This window comes from Bos indicus x Bos taurus, chromosome X (assembly GCF_003369695.1).
Source record: "Bos indicus x Bos taurus breed Angus x Brahman F1 hybrid chromosome X, Bos_hybrid_MaternalHap_v2.0, whole genome shotgun sequence".
NCBI classification, from domain to species: domain Eukaryota; kingdom Metazoa; phylum Chordata; class Mammalia; order Artiodactyla; family Bovidae; genus Bos; species Bos indicus x Bos taurus.
The window spans coordinates 35,569,619-35,583,096 of NC_040105.1; the positions used below are offsets into that span (position 1 = coordinate 35,569,619).

At 39.2% G+C, this 13,478-nt stretch overlaps 1 protein-coding gene across 2 annotated transcripts in view; it reads left to right on the forward strand.

Moving 5' to 3' along the window:
• The window catches only part of CFAP47 (cilia and flagella associated protein 47), a 504,014-nt gene that overhangs the window by 133,495 nt on the left and 357,041 nt on the right, over positions 1-13,478 (forward strand). For both annotated transcript variants that reach the window (XM_027534335.1, XM_027534336.1), the window contains exon 26: positions 333-542. In XM_027534335.1, the coding sequence (XP_027390136.1) occupies positions 333-542 (210 nt within the window). The remainder of the gene's footprint in view (positions 1-332; positions 543-13,478) is intronic.

The window sequence follows — 13,478 nt, forward strand, 5'->3', positions numbered from 1 at the left end:
AATTTTTGTTAGGACATATTTAAGACAATACTGTTTTTATCATGGCTGTGACTAAAAACACATTGTACTTGATCAGGTATTTAAACCCTGTTTTTTAATCCTGAGAGGACAAAATGAGTTTTTCATCATCTCATGCAGATTACCATATTATCAATTTTACTTATATTGTGACCAGAAAATGAGAGATGATATAAAAACATATTTAGGAGTTGGGCATGTTATTGTAAATATTTGTTTTAATTTTTCTAATGATTCAAAAAACAGAAGAAAGCACATTTAAACCCAATTACTTGCACATACTTTCAGCTAATTTTTTTTTAAATTTTAAACAGGGATTCAACTTTAAGTGTCCACTTATCCCCAGCAAAGCTTCTTGATGGTAATGAGATTCAACTTCTTTCTGTGAATTTTCCAAAAGACAGAGTCATTGTGGGCTCTTCCATTGGAATTAATGCTGCTCTCACCTGCCGTCTCAGCTTCAAGTCATCTAAACCTGTGTCATTTTTCACCAAGGTTCTTTTCTGCGATAGCAAAAATAACTGGTAAGATATTTAAATGTAGATTCCTTTGTATCTGACAGTGAAGAATAATAGGTTTATATTCTATGCTATTATAAAATGTTAAAAAAGACATCTAAAATAATGACTTTGGACATAAACCTTTTTTTTTAAGTTCCAAATGCAATGTTGCTTTCATGAGAAACAGCATGATAGTGGCTTCCAGCATATACTCTGGGGCTCGGCTGCCTGCATTTGAGTCCTGGCTCTGTTAACTTTGGTGAAGTTAGGTAATCTTCCTAGCCCCTTGGTTCTCTCATCTGTAAAATGGGGATCATAGCAGAACCTGTCTGTTCTCTAATAATGAGAAACTCATTGAGTTAATTATTATTGTGTTATTGTACAGGAATTGGCACAAAGGAAATGCTAGGTAGGTATTTAATGAAAATGAGAAACATCAGCGTAACAAGTTTCCAGACAATATGATTTTGTTACATGTTTCTTTGACAGGTTCAGGAAATTAAAATACACCTGGTTAAGCCATGTTTCTAGATTTCTTAAGATGTAGGACTAGAAATTTCACTTTTACATTATACCTTGAGATGATTTGACTTGCCAGATAGCAAGTGGTGAATGTATAGAGCAATGACGTGTGTTAAAAAAAAAAAAAAAAAAGTTCATGGTGTAGAGTGAATTGTATACTAAAAATGAGTATGTACTCCATGTGATAATTTATTAACTTTTAGTGACGTCATTATATAGTATATTCATAGTCAAAGGATTGATTCCTGCATTAAGAATTAGAAGGGTGAGATACAGATGTACTGAAATGTTGCATCCAAGGAAAAGCGTGGCCGGATCCAGGACCTGGCTCATGGAGTTCTGAGCTCCAGCTTCTACGTCCCTTTCTCACATATGTTGATGGATAAAATTACCTAAATTATACCTCTCAGACTATTTTTCTCTTTTAATGCTAGCAATCCATCTTTTCTTGACATTTAAACAACAACAACAACAACAACAGCTTCTTTTAATGGCATTGCTTTAGACTTCTATCAAGAACTGAACTCTGTGCCTCCATCCTGGGATACTTCTGTCTTTTTGTATGTTGCTGACCTTGTTCATAGAAGTTTAACTTTACTTTGCTCTAGTCCACAAATTTGCACTTTGCCAAAAGCATTAAGTAATGTGTACCTTTGAACTCACTAATAAAAATCATGAATAACTTCTCCATGAATGCCTTAAAGGTAATGAAGGCTCAGACCACATTCACAGGGTGAGGAAGGAAAGAGTTTCAATAAATGCTGTGTGAACTAGATGGCGTCTTGGACAGTGGTACAACTGCCTCTAAGAGAGGTATGCATAGGTTTCACTGTTACACTGTGTTGATGTCTAGTCAGCAAACAAGATGTTAGGAGACCTGAAAACAGCCACTAGAAAGAGGAGAGTCATATATTTGAAGATGATGATTTTCTTGTCTTTTTGTGTTGTATGTTTCCTTTCAGCCTTGAGACTCATTTACTCTCCACTAGATTTCCCCACCCTTCTTCCCTTACCTTAAACTCCATTTCAACCTTCAGCGGGTTTGAGATAAGGTAGAGCTTTGAAAACTAATTTAGAAATTTTGAAAATCATACATGGGCTATAAAAGCGTTTTCCATATACAAAGAAACATTCCCTGGAACCTTAATACTGGCAAATCCTTTTATTAGTGCCCTGTTAACTTCTTATCTGGTTTCCCATAGTGCATATGATCAGCTCTTCATTCTCTTCTTAACTCTCTAAAGCTGTCTTTGCCTTTCTCTCACTATGTATTTTTGATTCTATTCAGATAAATTATGTCTTCCAGTAAGAACTTCCTCAAGAGCCTCCCTTTCACCTCTGACTGTTTGAAATAGATTTGATTCTTTTGGTTCTTTTATTGCTTTTCATCATTCAGTTCAGTTCAGTTGCTCAGTTGTGTCTGACTCTTTGCGATCACATGGACTGCAGCCTGCCAGGCCTCCCTGTACATCACCAACTCTTGGAGTTTACCCAAACTCATGTCCATTGAGTCGGTGATGCCATCCAACCATCTTATCCTCTGTTGAACCCTTCTCCTGCCTTCAATCTTTCCCAGCATCATGGTCTTTTCAAATGAGTCAGCTCTTCACATCAGGGGCCAAAGTATTGGAGTTTCAGCTTCAATATCAGTCCTACCAATGAACATTCAGGACTGATTTCCTTTAGGATTGACTGGTTTGGTATCATTGGTGTCCAATGATGGACTGGTTGGATCTCCTTGCAGTCCAAGGGACTGTCAAAAGTCTTCTCCAACACCACAGTTCAAAAGCATCAATTCTTCAGTGCTCAGCTTTCTTTGTAGTCCAACTCTCACATCCATACATGACCACTGGAAAACCCATAGCTTTGACTAGATGGACCTTTGTTGACAAAGTAATGTCTCTGCTTTTTAATATGCTGTCTAGGTTGGTCATAACTTTCCTTCCAAGGAGTAAGCATCTTTTAATTTCATAGCTGTAGTCACCATCTGTAGTGATTTTGCAGCCTCCCAAAATACTCAGCTACTGTTTCCCCCTCGATTTGCCATGAAGTGATGAGACCGGATGGCCATGATCTTAGTTTTCTGAATGTTGAGCTTTAAACCAACTTTTTCACTCTCCTCTTTCACTTTCATCAAGAGGCTTTTTAGTTCCTCTTCACTTTCTGCCATAAGGGTGGTGTCATCTGCATATTTGAGGTTATTGATATTTCTCCTGGCAATCTTGATTCCAGCTTGTGCTTCTTCCAGTCCAGCATTTCTCATGATGTACCCTGCATATAAGTTAAATAAACAGGGTGACAATATACAGCCTTGACGTACTCCTTTTCCTATTTGGAACCAGTCTGTTGTTCCATGTCCAGTTCTAACTGTTGCTTCCTGACCTGCATACAGATTTCTCAAGAGACAGGTCAGATGGTCTGGTGTTCCCATCTCTTGAAGAATTTTCCACAGTTTATTGTGATCCACACAGTCAAAGGCTTTGGCATAGTCATTAAAGTAGAAATAGATGTTTTTCTGGAACTCTCTTGCTTTTTCCATGATCCAGCGGATGTTGGCAATTTGATCTCTGGTTCCTCTGCCTTTTCTAAAACCAGCTTGAACATCAGGAAGTTCACGGTTCACATATTGCTGAAGCCTGGCTTGGAGAATTTTGAGCATTACTAGCATGTGAGATGAGTACAACTGTGTGTTAGTTTGAGCATTCTTTGGCATTGCCTTTCTTTGGAATTGGAATGAAAACTGACCTTTTCCAGTCCTGTGGCCACTGCTGAGTTTTCCCAATTTGCTGATATATTGAGTGCAGCACTTTCACAGTATCATCTTTCAGGATTTGAAATAGCTCAACTGGAATTCCATCACCTCCACTAGCTTTGTTCGTAGTGATGCTTTCTAAGGCCCACTTGACTTCACATTCCAGGATGTCTGGCTCTAGGTGAATGATCACACCATCGTGATTATCTGTGTAGGGAAGATCTTTTTTGTACAGTTCTTCTGTGTATTCTTGCCATCTCTTCTTAGTATCTTTTGCCTCTATTAGGTCCCTTCCATTTCTGTCCTTTATTTAATCCATCTTTCAGCAGCCATCAATTAACACAGGTCATATCCCAGGTCATAGGCTAGATGTCATGGAATCCACACAACAGCCCTGAGATGTGGATGTTTTTAGATCTGCATCTCTTTTTTACAAAAGAGATATAAGGCCTATAGTGTGATATAACTTGCTAAAGCTCACTCATATGTGAGGCAGAAGAGCCAGGAATTTGAAGCAGATTTCTGTTACCAATGATCATGTACTCAGTCACCTTGTTTTAATACCACTTTGACTGTATAGAATTGTATAGAAGTTTTTATGGTAGGTATTCTTTTTTGAGAGTAGCACTGTTGTATGTCATATATAAACTTTACAAAGAATAAGAAATTGAAACTTTGCAGTTTCCTCTTATTCTATTCCTTTGCATCATTCTCTCGCTCTCTCATAAACACACACACACACACACACACACACACACACACAAACACAGGCACATGCACACACCTGTCTTATAAGTACCTATATATAATTATGTTGTTTTTAAGTAAATCGCATTTTAGTTTCTATTTTGCCCTTAAGTACCAAGAAATTTAGTTAATAATTAAAAGTGCATTTTGAGTTACAGGTCTTAAAAAGTCTATATGCTCCTGAATTAGGGAATTGATAAAGAAATATCCATTGAATAGAATATGTTAATGAATATTCCATGTTTGATGATTAGTAATGATAGTAATTCAAGTTTGCTCAATGAAATTTATGATATCATTCATTTATTTCTATTGATGTGTTAATTTATTGATGAGGCAAAAGTCCGTAAATTGTCTCCATAGTTATAGCATGAATAAAGTGAAAGTTTATAGTTTCACTGAAGAGGCCTGTTTTACAACTACCATCAGTAAACAACCCTACAGAAGATATTTACATAAAAATAAATTTATTATATATGGGTACTGACAAGATTTCATGTAACTATTTTAGATATTTTAAATTAATAGTGTTTGCAAAAGACTTCAAATCAGTATGTCAAATTGAAACCCAGTATCAAAACAACAGCTAAAGTATGTTCTTTTGAAACTGTACATTTCACAAAAATAAAATTTCAAAATGAAAAACACATTCCTTGTAAAAATTGAAATATTTTCTTTTCCTACAAAAAAAGCATGTGCTTATTATTGAACAAATATGTGTTATTTAGAAGTTTATAGTTTTATATTGGATTTTTGTGTCCATGTTTAGTTACTTTAGTTACTTATATGTTATAAAGAGTGGTTTTTGAGGGAGTCAAGGAACCCACTAGTAAAATACAGTTCCTTTCCTTGCCGCTATTTGAATTAATGTCTATTTTAGGTTAATATCTTTATCATGTGCTCATAAATGTTTTTTACTTTCTGACTTTCCTTATTTTTACTTTTGACATATGAAGTAGCAATGTAGGGCTGTGTGTGTATATGTTTGTGAGAGAGAATGAAGAAATATATATAATTCTATTAATTATGTAAGTAAAATGGCTTATTGAGTATTTAGATTATGTTTTCTGTTTTTCTTCCTGAACTTAACAATTTAGTTTCTGTATTGCCTTTAGGTACTGAGGAGTTTAGTTTATAATTATATTAAGTACATTTTGAGCTAAAAGTCTTAAATAAGCTATACTCTCTAGAATTAGGAGATTAATCAGCACATATCCCCTGAATTGAAAAACAGAAATTTCTTTACGTAGATAAGAGTTGTGGAAAGCATTCTGAGAAATAATCCTCCTTGAATGGGGGGTGTTTGTTGTATTGTAAGGTTAGTGAACTTCTAAAATGTCTGCAGGTGGCCTCTAAATCTCTTTAAAATGAATTCATCAATATAAAATAACTAAGGGGAAGATACACTTTTAGAAATCATAATAAGTGTATAATAACACCTACTTTGGATAAGTTATAAACGTTTAATTTGGAACTGGAAAATAAAAACGTCCAGGTGTTCAGTTTGCACAACCCAATGTCAAGGGTGGTCTTGAACAATCATTGTGAAATTCAGTCACCCAGATATCTTTAACAGTATTAGCAATTAGCAGTCTGACATTGTGAGTAAAGATTTAGTCATTCACTCCTTAATTTAAATATTTATTGAATGTGTACCATGTACCAGATACCTACCAGGCACCATTTAAGCAATAGGGGTTATGTCAGAAATCACAGCATGATCCCTGTCTTGTGGAGCTTAGAGTTTGGCAGGGGGAAAAGAGACAGTAAACAGTAATCCTACTAAAGAGTAAGTCTGTGATAAAGGGTAAGTGTGTGATAATTGATGGAGGGCATAGGAAAAAGAATAAGTGCAGGGTAAGTTCACAGGGAAGGCCAGAGAGGGAATGAGTAAGTCTCAGTGTGATAAATAAGATGATAAGGAGAGCTTCCCCTAAGAGGAGAGGATCTAAGGAGAGATTTGAAGGACTGATTGGGGTTAGAAAGATACCTGGGAATATCCTTTCAGATCAAGGGAATGGCTGGTGCAAGATCTTTAAGGTGGGTGCTTACAAGGAGGCAACCTGAGTAGAATGAACAAGGGGTGAGGAGTTTAGGAGAAAGGACTGGAGAAGTAACACAGCAGTACTGGATCCTGTAGGGCCTTTGAGGTGAATGGTAAGGATTTGGACCTTTACCCTGAATGAAATGAGGAGCCATTGCACAGTAACCAGTGAAAGAATGCAGTAGCCATACTTTTGAACAGTGATGAGGTCAGTCAGTCATTCTGTACCACCGAAAACTTGAGCTTCCTATATATTTATTTTATTCTCTTTGTTCATGAAAAGGCTTCTTGTTTCTCAAGTGGGTTTTTTTTTTTTTTCCATTCATTCATTCAGTATTTACAAAGTGACAAAAGTACACCTGTCTTTCTTCTGGTGGTGGGGTCAGAACAATGCTCCAGAATTCATGGAGCTTCTATTGTAACAGAGAAGACAAAAATTGATAAATAGTATCACAGTTTAATAAGGAAATCATATGAGTTTAATGAGATAGAGAGTAAAGGATACCTTCATGTGTTAGACAGATAAGGCATCTCTGAGGATATGATATTTGACCAGATGGTGATATGAAAATTTAATGAAAAAATACTTATAAGGCACTCAGAACAGTCCCTGTTGGTAGTGTGTAACTAAGTAAAGACTTGGCATTTCATTTAAAATCAGTAGTTTACATTTACAGAATGATCTCAGTGCCTGCTTCAGAGATAAGAGGGTGATTGTGTGAGTGAGTGAAAGTTGCTCAGTTGTGTCTGACTCTTTACAACCCCATGGACTATACAATCCATGGAATTTTCCAGGCCAGAATACTGGAGTGGGTAGCCATTCCCTTCTCCAGGGTATCTTCCCAACCCAGGGATCGAACCCAGCTCTCTTGAATTGTGGGCAGATTCTTTACCGTCTTAAGTCACCAGGGAAGTCCAATAATACTGGAGTGGGTAACCTATACCTTCTCCAACAGATCTTCTGGACCCAGGAATTGAACTGGGGTCTCCTGCATTGCAGGTGTATTCTTTACCAGGTGAGCTATCAGGAAAGCCCGTTGAGAGTGATTGCATTTCTTCTATTAAGACAGTAATTGGATTTACCCTATTTATAAAAAAACATCTATTTCTGCTTTATTGAATATGCCAAAGCCTTTGACTGTGTGGATCACAATAAACTGTGGAAAATTCTTCAAGAGATGGGAATACCAGACCACCTGACCTGCCTCTTGAGAAATTTGTATGCAGGTCAGGAAGCAACAGTTAGAACTGGACATGGAACAACAGACTGGTTCCAAATAGGAAAAGGAGTACATCAAGGCTGTATATTGTCACCCTGTTTATTTAACTTATATGCGGAGTACATCATGAGAAACGCTGGACTGGAAGAAACACAAGCTGGAATCAAGATTGCCAGGAGAAATATCAATAACCTCAGATATGCAGATGACACCACCCTTATGGCAGAAAGTGAAGAGGGAAAAAAAAAAAAAAGAAAGTGAACAGGAACTAAAAAGCCTCTTGATGAAGGTGAAAGTGGAGAGTGAAAAAGTTGGCTTGAAGCTGAACATTCAGAAAACGAAGATCAACATTCAGAAAATGAAGATCATGGCATCTGGTCCCATCACTTTATGGGAAATAGACAGAGAAACAGTGGAAACAGTGTCAGACTTTATTTTTCTGGGCTCCAAAATCACTACAGATGGTGACTGCAGCCATGAAATTAAAAGACGCTTACTCCTTGGAAGGAAAGTTATGACCAACCTAGATAGCATATTCAAAAGCAGAGACATTACTTTGCCAACAAAGGTTCATCTAGTCAAGGCTATGGTTTTTCCTGTGGTCATGTATGGATGTGAGAGTTGGACTGTGAAGAAGGCTGAGCGCCGAAGAATTGATGCTTTTGAACTGTGGTGTTGGAGAAGACTCTTGAGAGTCCCTTGGACTGCAAGGAGATCCAACCAGTCCATTGTGAAGGAGATCAGCCCTGGGATTTCTTTGGAAGGAATGATGCTAAAGCTGAAACTCCAGTACTTCGGCCACCTCATGCGAAGAGTTGACTCATTGGAAAAGACTCTGATGCTGGGAGGGATTGGGGGCAAGAGGAGAAGGGAATGACAGAGGATGAGATGGCTGGATGGCATCACTGACTTGATGGACATGAGTCTGAGTGAACTCCGGGAGTTGGTGATGGACAGGGAGGCCTGGCATGCTGCGATTCATGGGGTCACAAAGAGTCGGACACGACTGAGCGACTGATCTGATCTGATCTGGATTCACCCTTGGGTAACAGATAAATCGTCAGCAGACATACAGCAAGAGGGGAAGAAGGGTGTCTGTGTGGGAGGCGGGGGGTGGGTAGTAGAGAGACAGGAGTTCAGCTCTCATGAGGGTGAGGGAGTCTTTGGATAATATACAAATGATTTATATTGTATTTCAGAATTCTTTCTTCCAGTGTTTAAAAATGTATCTTATTTGGGAATTCACACAGAGATAGAATGGATTAAGAAATGCCAGAATGGTGTAATCCCCTATTTTGCACTGTGCTTTCCACTCCAGATTGAGGAGAAGAAAACATTATACACTGAAGGAGTTTGTAATTATGAGGATGAAGTGTAACCACTTGCTCTTGCTTTATAAGTCCACTAAATGATACTTCATACTAAACATAGAATGAAAGGTATGGCTTTGGGTGATTAATTTTATAGAAATACTAAGAATTCCAAAGTGAATAAAGTGAAGTTGCTCAGTCGTATCCGACTCTTTGCGACCCCATGGACTGTAGCCTACCAGGCTCCTCCCTTCATGGGATTCTCCAGGCAAAAGTACTGGGGTAGGTTGCCATTTCCTTCTCCAGGGGATCTTCCCAACCCAGGGATTGAACCCAGGTCTCCAACGTTCCAGGCAGACGCTTTAACCTCTGAGCTACCAGGGAAGCCCACACCAAGGTAAGAGAAACCCAAGTAAGATGGTAGGTGTTGCGAGAGGGCATCAGAGGGCAGACACACTGAAACCATAATCACAGAAAACTAGTCAATCTAATCACACAGACCACAGCCTTGTCTAACTCAATGAAACTAAGCCATGCTGTGTGGGACCACTCAAGACAGGCAGGTCATGGTGGAGAGGTCTGACAGAATGTGGTCTACTGGAGAAGGAAATGGCAAACCACTTGAGTATTCTTGCCTTGAGAAACCCATGAACAGTATGAAAAGGCAAAATGATAGGATACTGAAAGAGGAACTCCCCAGGTCAGTAGGTGCCCAATATGCTACTGGAGATCAATGGAGAAATAACTCCAGAAAGAATGAAGGGATGGAGCCAAAGCAAAAACAATACCCAGCTGTGGATGTGACTGGTGATAGAAGCAAGGTCCGATGTTGTAAGGAGCAATATTGCATAGGAACCTGGAATGTCAGGTCCATGAATCAAGGCAAATTCGAAGTGGTCAAACAAGAGATGGCAAGAGTGAACATTGACATTCTAGGAATCAGGGAACTAAAATGGACTGGAATGGGTGAATTTAACTCAGATGACCATTATATCTACTAGTGTGGGCAGGAATCCCTTAGAATAAAAGGAGTAGCCATCATGGTCAACAAAAGAGTCCGAAATGCAGTACTTGGATGCAGTCTCAAAAACAACAGAATGATCTCTGTTCGTTTCCAAGGCAAACCATTCAATATAACAGGAATCCAAGTCTATGGCCCAACCAGTAATGCTGAAGAAGCTGAAGTTGAACAGTTCTATGAAGACCCACAAGACCTTTTAGAACTAACACCCAAAAAAGATGTCCTTTTCATTATAGGGGACTGGAATGCAAAAGTAGGAAGTTAAGAAACACCTGGAGTAACAGGCAAATTTGGCCTTGGAATACAGAATGAAGCAGGGCAAAGGCTAATAGAGGTTTGCCAAGAGAATGCACTGGTATGCACTGGTCATAGCAAACACCCTCTTCCAACAACACAAGAGAAGACTCTACACATGGACATCACCAGATGGTCAACACCAAAATCAGATTGATTATATTCTTCACAGCCAGGGATGGAGAAGCTCTATACAGTCAGCAAAAACAAGACCAGGAGCTGACTGTGGCTCAGATCATGAAATCCTTATTGCCAAATTCAGACTTAAATTGAAGAAGTAGGGAAAACCACTAGACCATTCAGGTATGACCTGAATCAAATCCCTTATGATTATACAGTGGAAGTGAGAAGTAGATTTAAGGGCCTAGATCTGATAGATAGAGTGCCTGATGAACTATGGAATGAGGTTCGTGACATTGTACAGGAGACAGGGATCAAGACCATCCCCATGGAAAAGAAATGCAAAAAAGCAAAATGGCTGTCTGAGGAGGCGTTACAAATAGCTCTGAAAAGAAGAGAAGCGAAAAGCAAAGGAGAAAAGGAAAAATATAAGCATCTGAATGCAGAGTTCCAAAGAATAGCAAGAAGAGATAAGAAAGCCTTCCTCAGTGATCAATGCAAAGAAATAGAGGAAAACAACAGAATGGGAAAGACTAAAGATCTCTTCAAGAAAATTAGAGACACCAAGGGAATATTTCATGCAAAGATGGGCTCGATAAAGGACAGAAACGGTATGGACCCAACAGAAGCAGAAGATATTAAGAAGAGGTGGCAAGAATACACAGAAGATCTGTACAAAAAAGATCTTCATGACCCAGATAATCATGATGGTGTGATCACTGACCTAGAGCCAGACATCCTGGAATGTGAAGTCAAGTGGGCCTTAGAAAGTGTCACTATGAACAAAGCTAGTGGAGGTGATGGAATTCCAGTTGAGCTATTTCAAATGCTAAAAGATGATGCTCTGAAAGTGCTGCACTCAATATGCCAGCAAATTTGGAAAACTCAGCAGTGGCCACAGGACTGGAAAAGGTCAGTTTTCATTCCAATCCCAAAGAAAGGCAATGCCAAAGAATGTTCAAACTACCACACAATTGCACTCATCTCACACGCTAGTAATGTAATGCTCAAAATTCTCCAAGCCAGGCTTCAGCAATACATGAATTGTGAACTTCCAGATGTTCAAGCTGGGTTTAGAAAAGGCAGAGGAACCAGAGATCAAATTGCCAACATCCACTGGATCATGGAAAAACCACAGAGTTCCAGAAAAACATCTATTTCTGCTTTATTGACTATGCCAAAGCCTTTGACTGTGTGGATCACAATAAGCTGTGGAAAATTCTGAAAGAGATGGGAATACCAGACCACCTGACCTGCCTCTTGAGAAATCTGTATGCAGGTCAGGAAGTAACAATTAGAACTGGACATGGAACAACATACTGGTTCCAAACAGGGAAAGGAGTACATCAAGGCTGTATATTGTCACCTTCCTTATTTAACTTATATGCAGAGTACATCATGAGAAGCACTGGTCTGGAAGAAGCACAAGCTGGAATCAAGATTTCCGGAAGAAATATCAATAACTTCAAATGTGCAGATGACACCACCCTTATGGCAGAAAGTGAAGAGGAACTAAGAAGCCTCTTGATGAAAGTGAAAGAGGAGAGTGAGAAAGTTGGCTTAAAGCTCAACATTCAGAAAACGAAGATGATGGTATCTGGTCCCATCACTTCATGGGAAATAGATGGGGAAACAGTAGAAACAGTGTCAGACTTTATTTTTGGGGGCTCCAAAATCACTGCAGATTGTGACTGTAGCCATGCAATTGAAAGACGCTTATGCCTTGGAAGGAAAGTTATGACCAACTTAGATAGCACATTTAAAAGGAGAGACATTACTTTGCCAACAAAGATCCATCTAGTCAAGGCTATGGTTTTTCCAGTGGTCATGTACGGATGTGAGAGTTGGACAGTGAAGAAAGCTGAGCACCAAAGAATTGATGCCATTGAACTGTGGTGTTGGAGAAGACTCTTGAGAGTTCCTTGGACTGCAAGGAGATGCATTCTAAAGGAGATCAGCCCTGGGTGCTCTTTGGAAGAAATGATACTAAAGCTGAAACTCCAGTACTTTGGCCAGCTTATGTGAAGAGTTGACTCATTGGAAAATACTCTGATGCTGGGAGGGATTGGGGGCAGGAGGAGAAGGGGACGACAGAGGATGAGATGGTTGTATGACATCCCCAACTGAATGGACATGTGTTTGGGTGGACTCTGGTTGTTGGTGATGGACAGGGAGGCATGGTGTGCTGCGACTCATGGGGTCTCACTGAACTGAAGAATTCCGAAAACAATTTGATATTTTCTTATGATTAACCCCAAATATAGGATGTTTACTTTTGTAAAATCAATAATTAATTTCAACTGCATGTTTCCAATAACCAGGAAGTTAACCTGAGTTAGCAGTGCCTCATTACTAAAATGGCAAACATTAGTTATTGTTATTGTTTTGTTGCTCAGTCATGTCCAATTGCGACCCCATGGACTGCAGCACACCAGGCTTCCCTGTCCTTCACTATCTCCTGGAGTTTGCTCAGACTTATGTCCATTGAGTCAATGCTGCCTTCCAACCATATCATCCTCTGTCGCCCCCTTCTCCCCCTGTCCTCAATCTTTCCCAGCACCTGGGTCTTTCCCAGTGAGTCTGCTCTTTGCATCAGGTGGCCAAAGGTTCTCCATACATTTTTTAATCTCCTAAATATTTAACATATTCATCATGCTCAAAACTGAGTATATCTTCCATCAGTTTTTAGTACCCAAATTTAAGTTGAATAACTTTAGAGCAAAGGAACGGAGAAGGCAATGGCACCCCACTCCAGTACTCTTGCTCCCATGGATGGAGAAGCCTGGTAGGCTGCATTCCATAAGAGTCAGACACGACAGAATGACTTCACTTTCTCTTTTCACCTTCATGCATTGGAGAAGGTAATGGCAACCCACTCCAGTGTTCTTGCCTGGAGAATCCCAGGGATGGGGGCACCTGGTGGGCTTCCG